The 15,457-nt window shown below is 44.1% G+C and overlaps 1 protein-coding gene across 1 annotated transcript; it reads right to left on the minus strand.

Annotated features, from left to right (window-relative positions):
- Positions 1-6,907: 6,907 nt before the first annotated feature.
- On the minus strand, positions 6,908-8,364 carry bhlha9 (basic helix-loop-helix family, member a9). Its single transcript, XM_066651691.1, has one exon. It carries the CDS (start codon positions 7,976-7,978, stop codon positions 7,097-7,099), a length of 882 nt encoding a protein of 293 aa, XP_066507788.1. The 5' UTR covers positions 7,979-8,364; the 3' UTR covers positions 6,908-7,096.
- Positions 8,365-15,457: the final 7,093 nt, after the last annotated feature.

Here is a 15,457-nt window from a genome sequence, read left to right on the forward strand (position 1 = left end):
CTGACAGTCGCGGAACACAGTTAACAGTCTGTTTAATGTCGTTATCCAAAAGGGTAATCACAAGGCAGGCAAAGATCAAAAACAGGAGCAAACAGTACCTCGGAGGATGGACAAAAATCGTAGTCAAAAACAGGCAGAGTTCAAAAACCAGAGAATGCAGACAATACCAATAGGGACAAGACAGGAGACGTAAATCGGGTACACAGGCAGGAAGTAGGCAACAGGAGACCGTCAGACAAAGTACAAGGAAACGCGTTGTATGCATGGGAGAACCAAAACAATACTCGGCAGGGAACAGTTCTCAGAGTGAGGTATATATAGGGAGACAGACAGGTGTGAGTAATTAGAACTCTGGTGAGGGAGACCGGTAGGTAGTCATGTGACTGGCAGGTGCATTCTGGGAATTTGAGTCCTGAGATGTAGGCGTGACACCTACGACTCCATGTCAATGTAAAATCTTCTGTTTTCAGACACTGCCTCCCCTGATGAGAGGTTTGGGGGTGTAGGGGTTGCTGAGGTTTTTAATGCTTCTTGAATATTCATCTACAAGTCTCGGATGAACCCAAAAAAGCTCAAAAAAAAAAATACCCTGCTAGTAAATTGTCGGTCTATGATGTGGAAGGCAAATGGAGGAGGTCTGTTCATCAACAGGCCCCTGGTTCCCTCTGCACAGGGGCTCAACCCCTAGGTGTTAGCGCCCCCTGTGTGTAGTGGCAGAGGCTTGATTTGTATGCGCGCATTTCTTTGTGTGGTGTCCGAGTAAACGTTACTGCGCTTTGCCTCGTTCTTCACTGAGAATTCATATACATCAACTCCTCTCAGTCCCAGAGGACAGTTTACTGTGTAAATATTCATCCGCCCCCCTCCAGCGAGGGTGTAATGAATACCATTTCTGCGCAATAAGGTTGTAATGCCTCAGTGACATAAGGAGTAATGTCTGAGTGCTGGAAAACAATGGCTGAGGGATGGTGTGAGTTTACTCAGCTAGTAGTGCCATGTTGTATTGTGTGTGTGTGTGTTGTGTGGCTTGAATTGAGCTTGTGATTTGTTGTGATTGGGGTCAGGGGGCCGTAGGAATGCTGTTTGGGTTTTGTTAGCTTTGAAAAGAGTTGGCTCTCCAGGGAAATAAGGAGGTTCTGGCTCCGGTAAGACAGAGAACAAAAAGAGAGGGGAATGCGTGAAACTGGGTGACTCTGGACTTTCCACAACGGAGAGCTACAGCCCTCAAACTTAAAGCCACAGCAACAAGGCATTTGCAAAACTCAGGGTATGAGAATGAGTCTTTGGCTTGAAGGAACACTATGTACTGTTTTTACCTTAAAATGATTGCTTCTAAATTGTGATGCTTTGTGATGCTTCAATGACCTGTGATACAGAGAACAGAGCTTCTGTTGTTGCTACTCTGGGCCCTGCACTGCAGAAACTGAACTATGTAACCGTTGGAGAGGGTAGGAAAAGAGTGGGTTTGTTCAGGCTCATTATTTTTTTCCAACAGTGAGATCACACCTATTAGTTTTGTACCTTCTTTTAGAGTAAATACTCCATGGCGGTGCACTGTCACCCCCTGGTGGTTAGTGATAAATGTCATGAGAGAATTTGAAGCCGGTTGGGAATCATGAGTTAGTTCCACATCAGAAATACATGTGTTAAATGTGTTTAAATGTGTGCACTTCATAATTGTTTTTATTCTCTTCTGTACAGTTCTTAAAGGAAGTGTTTAGAAGCAAATCAGTGCTACACAGTTACACACAATTTAACCCACACCACACTAACATCACTGGACTAACTAAGACTGGAAGTAAATAGGTCATTTAATCTCGTTTGTGTATAATTTACCAGTAGTTACATTGTTATTAAGGCATTATAAATGTGTAATTACAAAGTTATTGCAGCAATAACATAAATAATGTCTCAAAAATGCTTTCTGCTACAACTACACTGTAATCAATTGCTGTAAATTTACAGCAAGTCTGCAGTATTTTATTGTAAATCACAGTAAATTATTGTATTATTCAATTACAGTAATATGCTGTAAATTTGAAATACAGTAGAGTTCCTGTAAAAATACGGTAAATGGCTGGGAACTCTGCTGCCAGTATTTTACTGTAAAATTTAAAAGACATTTTTTACAGTGTACCTTTCGAATAAATATCCACTAGCACAATATTACAATGGAACAAAACCTTGTACATCAATTTTCCTGTTTGTTTTTGTAATTGTACTTTGTTTTGCACGAGTTGGAAAAGCCCAGCTGCCTTTTTCCACATGTTACAACTTCACGAGGAGCCTTCAGAAGGGCTACGAAAGAGTGGTGTGGAGGGTGAGGGCGGGAGGAGGGTGCATCTCATAAGAAAATTTGGTGAACGTTAACGTCTTGGAGATGTGAGGTTTTGTTCCGACAGTAGACGACGGAGTCGATCATCAATGGCAATGAGTTCCTTGTCTGTGACACAACGCTGTGTTTGATTTTCCACTGACCTCGGCTCTGAGAACTGTAACGTCTGTCTGAGGTGTCAGACTTTTTATTAGCGTACATTCACTGCGAGCTGAGCAATGCAGCATGGAGCTGTTTGTTTGCACACGCCCCTGGCACAAGCCCAGCATCTGAGAAAGTGTGTGTGTGTGTGGTTTTTTTTTAAATAAATTCCAGTCAAAACAGCCATGATCTACAACAGAAATCCTCTGTGAATAAAGAACGTGTCCATCTTTTTTTTTATAGTTTCTCCAAAGGTCAGTTCAAGACGTAGGTGGCACTTTCTGCTTCCCAAACCCACACTGTAAAAAATTACTGTAAATTTACAGCGAGTCTGCGCCAGTATTTTATTGTAAATCACAGTATTTACAGTAAATTATTGTATTACTCAATTACAGTAATATGCTGTAAATTTGAAATACAGTAGTGTTCCTGTAAAAATACGGTAAATGGCTGGGAACTCTGCTGCCACTATTTTACTGTAAAATTCACAGTACATTAATGTCCTTTCAGACCCATGCTGCTGTTGTTGTTGTCTCCCAGTAGAAGGATGAACACAGCCCTGTGGACTTCTCAGATCATGGAGCTGGACTTTTTTTTCCACCTGTCCTTCACAGTAATAGAATAATGAATATGAACTAGATGCTAAATATAGAGGCATGTAAACAGCGCGTATGTCACAAACACATTGTGTCAAGCAGCTGAGAGCGCTGGGTCAAAACCTTCAGACGTCGGGTTACCACCAACACTGTGAACAGATCTGCTGTTACATTACTCTACCCACCTGTGTGTGTGCGTGTGCTCGCACGCTCTACGTCTATGTCTGGGTTCTATCACCGCGTCCGGACAGAAAACAGCCGAATGAGTCACTGCTCCCCCACTCGCGCTTCCATGATGCCCCTCTCTTGGCCGCAGGTTTGGATTCCTGCTCTGTGTTGAGGTGGAAGACGTCATGGAGGCGGAGGAAGCTGACTGAGGCGAGCGCCGCGGGGCCGGTGTGTAAGTGTTATTACTGACTCACGCCATTAGAAAGTCTAAATCACCACAATTCTGCTCTCATAAAACCCACAGCCAGGCACATACTGTATATCCATCACCAGCCACACTGTAAACATGTTAAGGTAGCTGTTAAGCAACATTTGGGGATGCTAACGTCGCTAACAGTGAATGAAAGTGAATGGATATACAAGCTAATAGATGACTAATGCCTTCTATTCAGTGGTGGGCTCATTAGCATGTTTGGTCTGTGTACTTGTTTAAAATTGTAGGTTTTTATATTATTTGGGTCTATTACTGTAGCGTAACTATGTTATTACATGTTTATACATAGTGAGTTACATTGAATTACACTTATATTGTGTATTTACAGATTCTGCATAGTTTACAGGCATGGAATGACAAATATAAACCATGTGTATTGTATTTATCCCCAAACGGTAATAAATGTATCCAATTTTAATCTTAATAAAATGTATTTGATGAATACACACAGTCTAAAAATTTGGCACAACTCCAAATCAGAGAGCTACATCATACTCACTTTGGCCTCACTTTGTCCAGCTCTGGCTGAGACCTTGCTGTCCCCTAGTGGCCAAACAGTCACAAAACACTGCTGGATTCTAAGCCCACAGCCTTAAAATCTACAGTCAGTGTATGAAGTGCACAGAGAGCGGAGAGAACACTTGAAAGCTCTCTGTGGCGTGCGCCGTGCGGTAGCAGCGAGACTCGTGAGGGCTGGTGCCTTGGCGCTCTGCCACAGCGAGCAGGAAGGGAGACATGTCGTCACCTACATTTGTCACTCAACACGTTTCAGTTGAGTCAGGGATTTCCGTGATTCATTGAAGGCTCTGAAAAAAGAAAAATGCATTGAGAAGCCTCCACCTCCTCCTCCTCCTCTTCCTCACTCCTCTGCCACCCACCTCCTTCTCACATTTGACCGCTTTCTGTTTGAACCCATTCACATCGAGCTTCTCACACCACACGCTTCCTTTATTCACTGCCCTTTGCACTGGACTCCGTTGTCTACAGCCGCAACATGTAGAAGTCAACCTCAGCTTTGTGTTCTCCCTGTGTCTGAGTGGGTTTCCTCTCATAGTCAAGAAAGAAATGTGGGTCGGTGGGTTAGCTGTGCAGAAATATCTAAAATGTGTGTGTGTGTGTATGTGTGTGAGAGAGAGTGACAGTGTCTGAAACTGTCCACAGGTGTGTGTGTGTGTGAGTGAGTGACAGGGTGAGTGTGTGAAACTGTCCACAGGTGTGTGTGTGTGTGTGTGTGTGTGAGAGAGTAATGTGGTGAGTGTGTGAACCTGTCCACAGGTGTTTATGTGTGTGTGTGTGTGTGAGTGTGTGTGAGTGAGTGACAGGGTGAGTGTGTGAAACTGTCCACAGGTGTGTGTGTGTGTGTGTGTGTGAGAGTAATGTGGTGAGTGTGTGAACCTGTCCACAGGTGTTTATGTATATGTGTGTGAGTAAGTGACAGGGTGAGTGTGTGAAACTGTCCACAGGTGTGTATGTGTGTGTGTGTGTGAGTGTGTGATGTCCTGTCCTGAACAAGTTCCCACCTTGCACCCAATGATTCCAAGTAGGCTCCAGACCCACCACGACCCTGAACCAGATGAAGTGATTATGGAGAAAGAATGAATGCTCGAATGCATAAATGAATGTGTGTATTATGAATCAATGAATGAACTTCAACTTTGCTCTCGCTCGGACAAATTCAGTTACTTCTTTTAAGCAATTACCTGATAAATAAGCCAATACCTGAATCCGTGTTATTTTTCCCTCTGTTCTGTGGACACAGGTGAGCTAGAGCCAGTGTGTTCATAACATAGACGAGGCCATGTTCGTCCTGATTCACTTCCCCCTGTAATTCACACTCTCTCTGTCACTGGATCCAGGTTAACACATCTGTATCTCTCTGAAGGTCCCAAACCCCCACCTGACCAGGGGACCCCTACACTCTTCAGACAGCAGCGTGAGACCGCAGGGCTGCAGGCTACAGGAGGTCTGGAGGTGGAGGAGGGCGAAGGGGGTTTCTCAGTCAGTGGGCTGCCTCTGCTTCCTTCCTGAGAGTTCATAAATCTGTCCATGGACCCGGGGCCAATGGTCTGATATTAACTCTGTTCGCTTTCATTAACACAGAAAGAGAGGAAGTTGCCAACCGACTCCACAGACCCAGGGGTTCCCAACGTAGGTCCTTCCCTCCCTTGCACTATTTAGATGCCTTCCTTGCTTTGACATAAGCATTTCAAACACAAAAGACCTTCTTAGAGCAAGGAGAACCCTTAGTATGCAAAGCACTTCAGGACTAGATTTGGGAATCACTGCATAAGACCGAGCTAATCGCTCCTGGGGCAGCTGTTCGGTCCGTAATCTTCACAGAAAAGCTATAAACACAATGGGACGACCTGGAGCAGATGCACATGAGTCTACGCCCAATGTGCTCAATACTAAGCAACGGCTGGAGGGGTCTATATCCTTGTGGAACAGCAGTCCCTGTAGGGATGGAACTCATGATGGTTGTAGTACGATGGCAATCATCCAACATAAGAATCTTATATAATTGTCGATGTCATGACTGAATGCAATTAAACCTTCACAGCAGTGTTCAATCCACTGGATGAGTGTGTGAAGTTCTCCTTAGGGGTGAGGGTGTGGTGTCCTGTGATGGACTGCACTGTAAAAAATTTCTGTAAATTTACAGCGAGTCTGCTACAGTATTTTACTGTAAATCACAGTATTTACAGTAAATTATTGTATTATTCAATTACAGTAATATGCTGTAAATTTGAAATACAGTAGTGTTCCTGTAAAAATACAGTAAATGGCTGGGAACTCTGCTGCCAGTGTTTTACTGTGAAATTTACAAGAATTATTTTACAGTGTTGCTCCCTGATGTGTTTCTGCTGAGAGATATTTCTCAGTACGATTTGTGCTCATTCAGTGTTGAATAATAGGGGAAATATTTCTCATTTTTTCTAAAAAATACAAATACCAGAAATGTATGTGTTGAATGAATCCCACGTCCCGTTTTTAGGGTCAAAATGATGTTTGTTAATGTTGTGTTTGACAAAATTCAGATCTGCACCTGCCTCAGTGGTTACATGCTTGGGATTTTTGCCGCACTTTGACGACGGCTGAGAACCTAAGGCTGTTTTCCCACCATTGTGTCACGGCAGGCATGAACAAATGAGCAGGCGCAGACATCAAAGCCCTGTCCCTCAAGAAATTAGTGGAGGGAAGCCGACTCTCTGTCTCTGTGCACAAGTGTACACCAGGTACAATTATGTACACACATTCAAGCAGAACAACACACAAAGACGTGCAAACAACAACACAACCACACCTTTCAAGTAGTAGCCCAGCACAGTTCAGTACTTAGTTTTATTTTATTAGAAATCAATTACGAACATATTTACAGTTTCAGAGGGTGTTATTTGACAGTGTCCAGAAAGATCCTAACATGAGCTTTAATAATCATTCTTGCCGGTCCGAATTGTGATGTCATAGTCCAGTACTTGTTGGAACTCAGTCTCCATACATTCAGCTCATTTACAATTGGCTAATATCTGTCCAGTGGCTGTGGAGACTTACACAGTGTCTTTATCTGAGAGTTCTTGAGTGTCATAGCGTCGGGTAACAATGCTGTGGACCTGAGTCCTGGAGGTAGTTCATGTGCCAAGAGAAGGGTAAAGTCTGAGCTGGATCCCCGTAGCCATCCACATGGCCCTGGGCACAGGAGCCCCAAACGCCAGGCTGATACCCAAACCCTTCCCCAAGTCGCGCAAACCTAGGAGGACTTGCAGAGTCACTGGTAGGGCTCCCACAGGAACCAAGATTTGGGTAGTGCTGAGCTTCCGGGGAGTAGCAGGAGTAGTGTGGCGATGGAGGACAGGCAGGGCCCATGTGCCTCAAGCTGTCCCTGTAAATCTGCTGCTCAGACGATAGCCTGTGCATGCTCAAGGGGCTCTGCGTCTGGTGTCCGAGAGGTTGGTGCCAAGAAGTGTAACCTTGAGGTTCCAAGGGAGCGGAAGCTCCAGGAGGCACTTGCCCGGCTTCTGGTCGCAGTCCAGCAGGTGGTGCGTGGCATTCACGGTGGTTGCAAGCTTTGCCCACGCCGACAGGAGGGTGGTTGTTGAGGAATACGGAAAGTGCCGAAATGCGGTTGATGGCCCTCTGTAGGGTGGCGATCTTGGAGAGGCGCTTGCCGCTCAAGTCATGGTTCAGTGCCACTCGCAGAGCGTTGAAAGCCTGGTTGTAATCCAGAATGCGCTTCCTCTCCCGAACATTGGCGGCCATCCTGCGGGCCTTGGAGCGAACCGGCCTGCTTCTCTTCTTCACCCGACCGTCCTCCGCCTCGCTGTGGCTGCTGCTGGGACTTGCGCTGTTAGTGAAGGAACCTTTCATGCTGCCGTCAACACTGTCGTCATCTCCCTGAGCCTGTAGGCTCAACTCCAATTCTTCCTCTGAGAACTCTGAGCTTGTGAAGCTGCCACGGCTCGCCATGGCCAACGACTAAGACAGCTGCCACTTTACCGTATCTCTGTACAGAAGGACAGACAGCGCAGACTCTCCTTTCGCCGGCACCTCTTGACACTTTGTGATTACCTCTGCTTCCTCCCGACAGGTCCAGCCGCTTTTTAAAACACCTTCTCCTAGAGTCACATGGTACAGTCACCCATGAGGAATGGTGTACCCTGTTTACGAGGGCCCTCCAGGCAAATGGATCAGTTCTCTCCTCAGACACGCCCTCCTCTGCACCTCACTCGAGATCTTTACATTGTTTTTCCTACCTCAGCCAGAGAGCATACACATACAAGCCTGTGGATTATGGAAACTATCATATAAATGTTTTTGGAATTTAAAAATTCAGACTGCGTGATTTGGCCTTCACTAATTTCACTAACTTTAATTTCTTTTAAAAATGTAAATGCCAACATACAAACCCTTGTAGTTAGAACTACTTTAATGCTATTATTGCAATCACAGCCAGTTCTCACAAATGTAGTTTTAGCTACAAATAGTTTTTCAAGTGTTTCTGTGTTATTTTAAGTGTAATAACAATGCAAACATTCTCCTGTAATTTTGTCATTTTGTGATAACAGTTATTTAGTATTAAAAGTTACAATTGTCATTTTATTCAACAAAAAAACAACAACACAAACATGCATAACAAGTAGTTTGAAAAAGCGAGAAGAAATTATTCCTCACTGCATTGCATCATCACTGAGTTCCATCGAAGAAAAAGCATGTGCAACGATTTGGTCTGTTTTTGGGGATACTAAGGTATCCACAAATACGTGTAAGTATTGCATTATTAATGATTTATTAAGTGACTGTCTGTGAGGAGTGTGGTGTGTTCTCCCTGTGTCTGCGTGGGTTTCCTCCGGGTGACTGTCTGTGAGGAGTGTGGTGTGTTCTCCCCGTGTCTGCGTGGGTTTCCTCCGGGTGACTGTCTGTGAGGAGTGTGGTGTGTTCTCCTCGTGTCTGTGTGGGTTTCCTCCGGGTGACTGTCTGTGAGGAGTGTGGTGTGTTCTCCCCGTGTCTGTGTGGGTTTCCTCCGGGTGACTGTCTGTGAGGAGTGTGGTGTGTTCTCCCCGTGTCTGTGTGGGTTTCCTCCGGGTGACTGTCTGTGAGGAGTGTGGTGTGTTCTCCCTGTGTCTGCGTGGGTTTCCTCCGGGTGACTGTCTGTGAGGAGTGTGGTGTGTTCTCCCCGTGTCTGTGTGGGTTTCCTCCGGGTGACTGTCTGTGAGGAGTGTGGTGTGTTCTCCCCGTGTCTGCGTGGGTTTCCTCCGGGTGACTGTCTGTGAGGAGTGTGGTGTGTTCTCCTCGTGTCTGTGTGGGTTTCCTCCGGGTGACTGTCTGTGAGGAGTGTGGTGTGTTCTCCCCGTGTCTGTGTGGGTTTCCTCCGGGTGACTGTCTGTGAGGAGTGTGGTGTGTTCTCCCTGTGTCTGCGTGGGTTTCCTCCGGGTGACTGTCTGTGAGGAGTGTGGTGTGTTCTCTCTATGTCTGCATGGGTTTCCTCCGGGTGACTGTCTGTGAGGAGTGTGGTGTGTTCTCCCCGTGTCTGTGTGGGTTTCCTCCGGGTGACTGTCTGTGAGGAGTGTGGTGTGTTCTCCCCGTGTCTGTGTGGGTTTCCTCCGGGTGACTGTCTGTGAGGAGTGTGGTGTGTTCTCCCTGTGTCTGCGTGGGTTTCCTCCGGGTGACTGTCTGTGAGGAGTGTGGTGTGTTCTCCCCGTGTCTGTGTGGGTTTCCTCCGGGTGACTGTCTGTGAGGAGTGTGGTGTGTTCTCCCCGTGTCTGCGTGGGTTTCCTCCGGGTGACTGTCTGTGAGGAGTGTGGTGTGTTCTCCTCGTGTCTGTGTGGGTTTCCTCCGGGTGACTGTCTGTGAGGAGTGTGGTGTGTTCTCCCCGTGTCTGTGTGGGTTTCCTCCGGGTGACTGTCTGTGAGGAGTGTGGTGTGTTCTCCCTGTGTCTGCGTGGGTTTCCTCCGGGTGACTGTCTGTGAGGAGTGTGGTGTGTTCTCTCTATGTCTGCATGGGTTTCCTCCGGGTGACTGTCTATGAGGAGTGTGGTGTGTTCTCCCTCTGTCTGCATGGGTTTCCTCCAGGTGACTGTCTGTGAGGAGTGTGGTGTGTTCTCCCCGTGTCTGTGTGGGTTTCCTCCGGGTGACTGTCTGTGAGGAGTGTGGTGTGTTCTCCCTGTGTCTGTGTGGGTTTCCTCCGGGTGACTGTCTGTGAGGAGTGTGGTGTGTTCTCCCTGTGTCTGCAAGGGTTTCCTCCCACAGTCCAAAAACACACGTTGGTAGGTGGATTGGCAACTCAAAAGTGTCTGTAGGTGTGAGTGTGTGAGTGAATGTGTGTGTGTGTGTGTTGCCCTGTGAAGGACTGGCGCCCCCTCCAGGGTGTGTTCCCGCCTTGCGCCCAATGATTCCAGGTAGGCTCTGGACCCACCGCGACCCTGAACTGGATAAGCGGTTACAGATAATGAATGAAAAAGAAATTTCTACAAATAAAAATATAATTTTTAATGTCCCACGCAACAGTGTCCAGAAAATTACAAAAGAGCAGAAGAATGTTTGAATTTTAAATTACAATTATGTTAAACAAAAACGATACTCTCAAAAAATCTCTGGAACTTATTTGTACACCTCATACACCATGAGATGAACAGTGCAGATAATCATTACAGTCGTATGCAGACAATTCTTTAACTCCTGAACATGGGCAATTTAAAAGGATCAGTACTCAACCGTGATTTTTCAAGGTATCAGAAATTCATCTGTGTATTCACAAAGGTATATTTCACATGTGGTGTATGAACTCTACGCATGGTGTTTTAGTCAGATATGAATGAACTACTCTTAAGACCAGGCTGGCACTCCTACTCTGTTCGGTTTAATTGGACATGACTTCTTTCAAATCCTTATCTCCCTCAAAAAAATCCATCAAGCCTTCACCGAAACACCTGAAACCTCTCAGAATTGTGGAAGAGATTTGATACCCATTTTCTTGGGGAGATGTGGTGATTAATCATTGCATGAGTCCATCTAAATTTGTCTGTGTGCCTTCATGACAAATTGTGCATTTATCAGATAACCAGCGTTTTGTATTTGTCTTCTCACATTGGGACCGTGTGAGAGAAGGAAGAAAACACTTACGACCCATTATTTAGATTTGACCACAGATGCAATTAAGAGTCTCCAGAATGGCGCTTCTTTCTCCCCTGGTGCAGGGCCTATACAGGGACTGTATAATTTGCGTGTCTTTGTAAGTCGGCCATAAATCAAGTCCCAACAGCACCTGAGGACAGGCATAGATAAGGCACTGGACTTCAAAGCCAGGGAAAAGAACACAAATATTTTACAATTATAACATGTAATGGCTGCTTGCTTAGGCAAACCGGCATTTTAGGCCATGGTCCTTGCAGTTTTCAGGGGGAACGAAAGACGCTTGTCAAAACAAGCAAGATCCAGTTCGGTCGTCAATACCTGAGCAGATCTGCACTGTACAAACAAAACACAACGTTGTCTGCAGTGTCTCTACCCATGATCTGTGAGCAACTTGCCCTGTGCCTGCCCTCAATTACTCTGCTGATGTCATGTACCATCATGTTTTACGTTTTGGTCTGTGAGGCATTGTTTTAGAGATGATTCTAGAGTCACAGCTCATCGTAAGTTTGTGTCTTACCCAATGACTTTACCTGACATTACTATGGTATTGCTGTTTCCCACCACTGGACAGGTCCCTCCTGCCCTGCTTTATGGTCAATGCAGGCCATGGCCATTGCCCCGACCCAGAAGCTGAAATCCTTCTCTCTTCTTTTATGGCAGCTGCAGCGGCTGAGTGACGCCAGCCATTAAACCACTTACGATGTGAATGTTTTGGCTTAGTTAAGGTGCTATTACTTCACAATGGGGTCCCATTATTGGTAAAGCACGAAGGAGAGAGTTGTTTGTTTAGAGGGGTCCACACAAGATGACAGAGCTGGAGAGCACGGGAATTACCCTCAATAGGTATTTTCAGAAATGTTTACCTGAGGTAGTATCTTAAAGGAAATGTACACTGTAAAAAAAAATTCGTAAAATACTGGCAGCTGTGGTTGCCAGAATTTCACCGTAAAATATACGGTCACGTTTTTGACAATCATAAATTTTACATTTAAGGACTGTTTTGTTTACAGTACATTTCTGTTAAAAAAACAGATATACACTGTAAAATACATGGTATTTACATAAAAATAACAAAGAAACATTGTTTTGCTATAAAATTAACGTGTAAATTGTGTGACAAATTAGGGAAAGGAGACTGAGATATAGCCGTATTTAGACATTAGCCAAACTGCATCCTGTATTCAGCCCTTAAAAGGAGATATTGCTGAAAAGACTAAAGAAATGTTCGGTTTCTGGGCGCCACACGCGGAACACAGGCTGATGGTGAACTTTCCTGACCAACACACGTCTCGAGATAATATCCACAGACACACACAGACACACACAGTGATCACCCCAATGCAACCCAAAATCAGTAAGTCTCAAAGACAGAAAAAAACAAAGAAACTCTGAAAATCACAGAAAATATGGAGAAGCAAAGCATGCTGGGAGCTCCCTAATGAGTCTAAGCTCCTCCCAGTCCTTGGACACTTGTACCGTCCCCTAATGGTTTGTGTGTTTAACAGTGAAATAATGTATATTTTACAGTAAAGAGATGTAAAAACTTTTGTTTTCAACCTTTTTAGAGTTTACAGTCATTTACTGGTTTTGGTTTTACAGTTTTCCACCGTAAAATTTACAGACCTTTTTTACAGTGTAGTGTATTGAAAATTTCTTGTAAATTTTACAGTAAAATACTAGCAGCAGAGTTCCCAGGCATTTACCGTATTTTTACAGGAACACTACTGTATTTCAAATTTACAGCTTATTACTGTAATTGAGTAATACAATAATTTACTGTAAATACTGCGATTTACAGTAAAATACTGTAGCAGACTCGCTGTAAATTTACAGCAATTTTTTGGTAAATATAATTTACATATGTGTAAATATACACATATAATTATTACAGCACTATGTTTTGAATTCGCTTCATGTACTGAACTGTTCCTAAGGACTGTTGTAACACTCTTGTTGCTGGTGTGTTTTCAGGGTTGAACTGTGTGAGACTTTTTGCCCTCAGACTGAGCTGCAGAGTGATCAGAACCGGTCCAGTAGAGAGAGAGTCCAGAAAGAGCAACAATGGTGAACAAATGTGTGTATGAAACATATGCACAAGACAGAGACAATCTACGTGTTGAACACAGGCTAGAAATGACAACTTTCCCTGTAATTATAATTCTATAATCATTAAGATGTTTACACCAGGATGTTAAGGCATTTCTTTATAGATTCAGTCAGCTGCCATGTGGTTTGTTGGCTCTTACTGCGACATCTCTGATTCTCAACCACATATTCATCCCTAGAATTTTCCTTTTTGCTGTACCTGTGCATAAAAACACAAACAGGTCTGATCCAGTTTAACTACCGCCTGTAAACTCGGCCAGATTTAGGTTTAGGTCCTTTCAGCATTATCAGACCTTTTTAGTGCAAGTCTACAGTCCATTCCACAGCATTGAGTAATCTAACAAAGGCAGGGACCGTCCCCCTCGACCGGCCAGTGATTTATAAGTGGCCCATGTCAGGTTTTATTGCCTCCCATAGAGAACATGAAGTCTGCCTCGGACCGTCCAAGTCCATTCCTTTTGACGGATGGCAAGACACTAGTAATTATCAGCCGCCAAGAATAAATCAAGGCCTTTACTGTGGGCCCTGCGACGCCCTTGAAGGGATAACCGTTTTTAGACGAAGGGGAACCTGTCCAACAACACTTTCCTGAGATTTGTAAATCTCTAGTTCGAGCCCAAATAATGAGCGGTTGTTAGCCGCTTGTTATTAGAGGTCTGTGGCCGGTGTTATAGATATACATTTCCTAAAGGGGTAGTTAGAGTAATGAGAAAGTAGAGTCCAGCCGCTAACCTTGGTTTTGCGGAGGTATGTTAATGTATGTTTTCAGCTCCTCAAGTGGAATTTTCACACCTCAATAAAAAAATCAGCCTGTCAAAGACGGACTCCCGGTCGGGTAATTTGGGTTTGTATTATGGAGTGACACTTGTTGGAGCATGCTGTTACTGCTTATTGGAAAACAACCCATGACACATTTCATCAGTAGGTTTTATTGGCTGAGTGCTTAGTTTTGTTTCATAATGTGACAAAGATACAGCTTCAAAAATGATCAGTGGGGACTTGTTGGTTGTTTTCTAAAACTGTGGAATTCATCGTCTGTTGTGTGACACTCAATAACACACACATACACACACACACACACACGTATCAGAGAATGTTTGTAACGTTTTACACATTTACTTTGGTGAGATACTCGTAGACTTGATTATTTCTGAGTATTTTCAAAAATGTTTACTTTTACTTAGGTTTATTACTCAGCACTTTACTTTTTAATTAAATTTGACTCATTTTTACTTTCTGATTTGTAACTGATCCTCTTTTGACTGGGACACACCACTGAGTTTTACCTTCAGCATTTTTTTTTTCCAGATCTAAAGGTTAAAAGGTACAAGGACAGAAGAGTCGTACAAACTTCTAAGCTGCATGGATTCTAGATGGACTCAAGTGCCTCTCTGGGTCTAGATCATTTAATAACTGTTGTTGTAGCTTTATGTCAAATCATTATTACAGCTGCACTCATTTTTTTGCCCTATGACCGAGCTCCAGATCAATCAGAGAATTCCCAAAACAAAGTCCAGAATGAGCTCAGCAGCGTAAGTGAATAAGAATGAATGGTGACAAGATGTGTGTATGAACTGAAGAGTCATCATTACACCCAAACAAACAATCCTTCTACATGAATATGGACCTGAGTAAGGTCACTCTACCATCACTCACAACATGCACCTGCCACTTCCCAAACTGGTTTACAAGAACCACCCAGTCTGAGTCAGTAGACACCGCACGTCCTTCACTCTCTCTGAGAGACAGACAGACAGAGAGAGAGAGAGATGTGCTAAACAGGATGAGTCAACCCCGAATGCACAAACACTCAAAGTGCTCAGTTATTACCGACATTGTAAAAGTACTGATATTACTCACTCAACGTTACTTACACAATCAAACATATTGAAAAGGTTTTGTCATTTCTGTAACCTCTGCCTCTCTCTCATCTGCCAGAGAAACCTTTTTGAAATTAACATTTATTTATGTAAACAATATCCACTGTTTAATAAACTGTAAAGAGCTTGTCGCAGCAGGAATTTACTTCAAAACTAACAGGGTCTTTCTGCTTTAGAAATGCTGCTTTAAGGCAGGTATTTTAAATACATGATTTATAGCGCAGTACTTTAACGTTGTTATAGTGATCTGGGGTTCACCATAACATACACAACTCATGGCATTTTTCCACTGCACAGTTCTATTTACATCTTTTGCTTTTCCATTGAGT

This window comes from Hoplias malabaricus, chromosome 18 (genome assembly GCF_029633855.1).
Source record: "Hoplias malabaricus isolate fHopMal1 chromosome 18, fHopMal1.hap1, whole genome shotgun sequence".
Classification (NCBI taxonomy): Eukaryota; Metazoa; Chordata; class Actinopteri; order Characiformes; family Erythrinidae; genus Hoplias; species Hoplias malabaricus.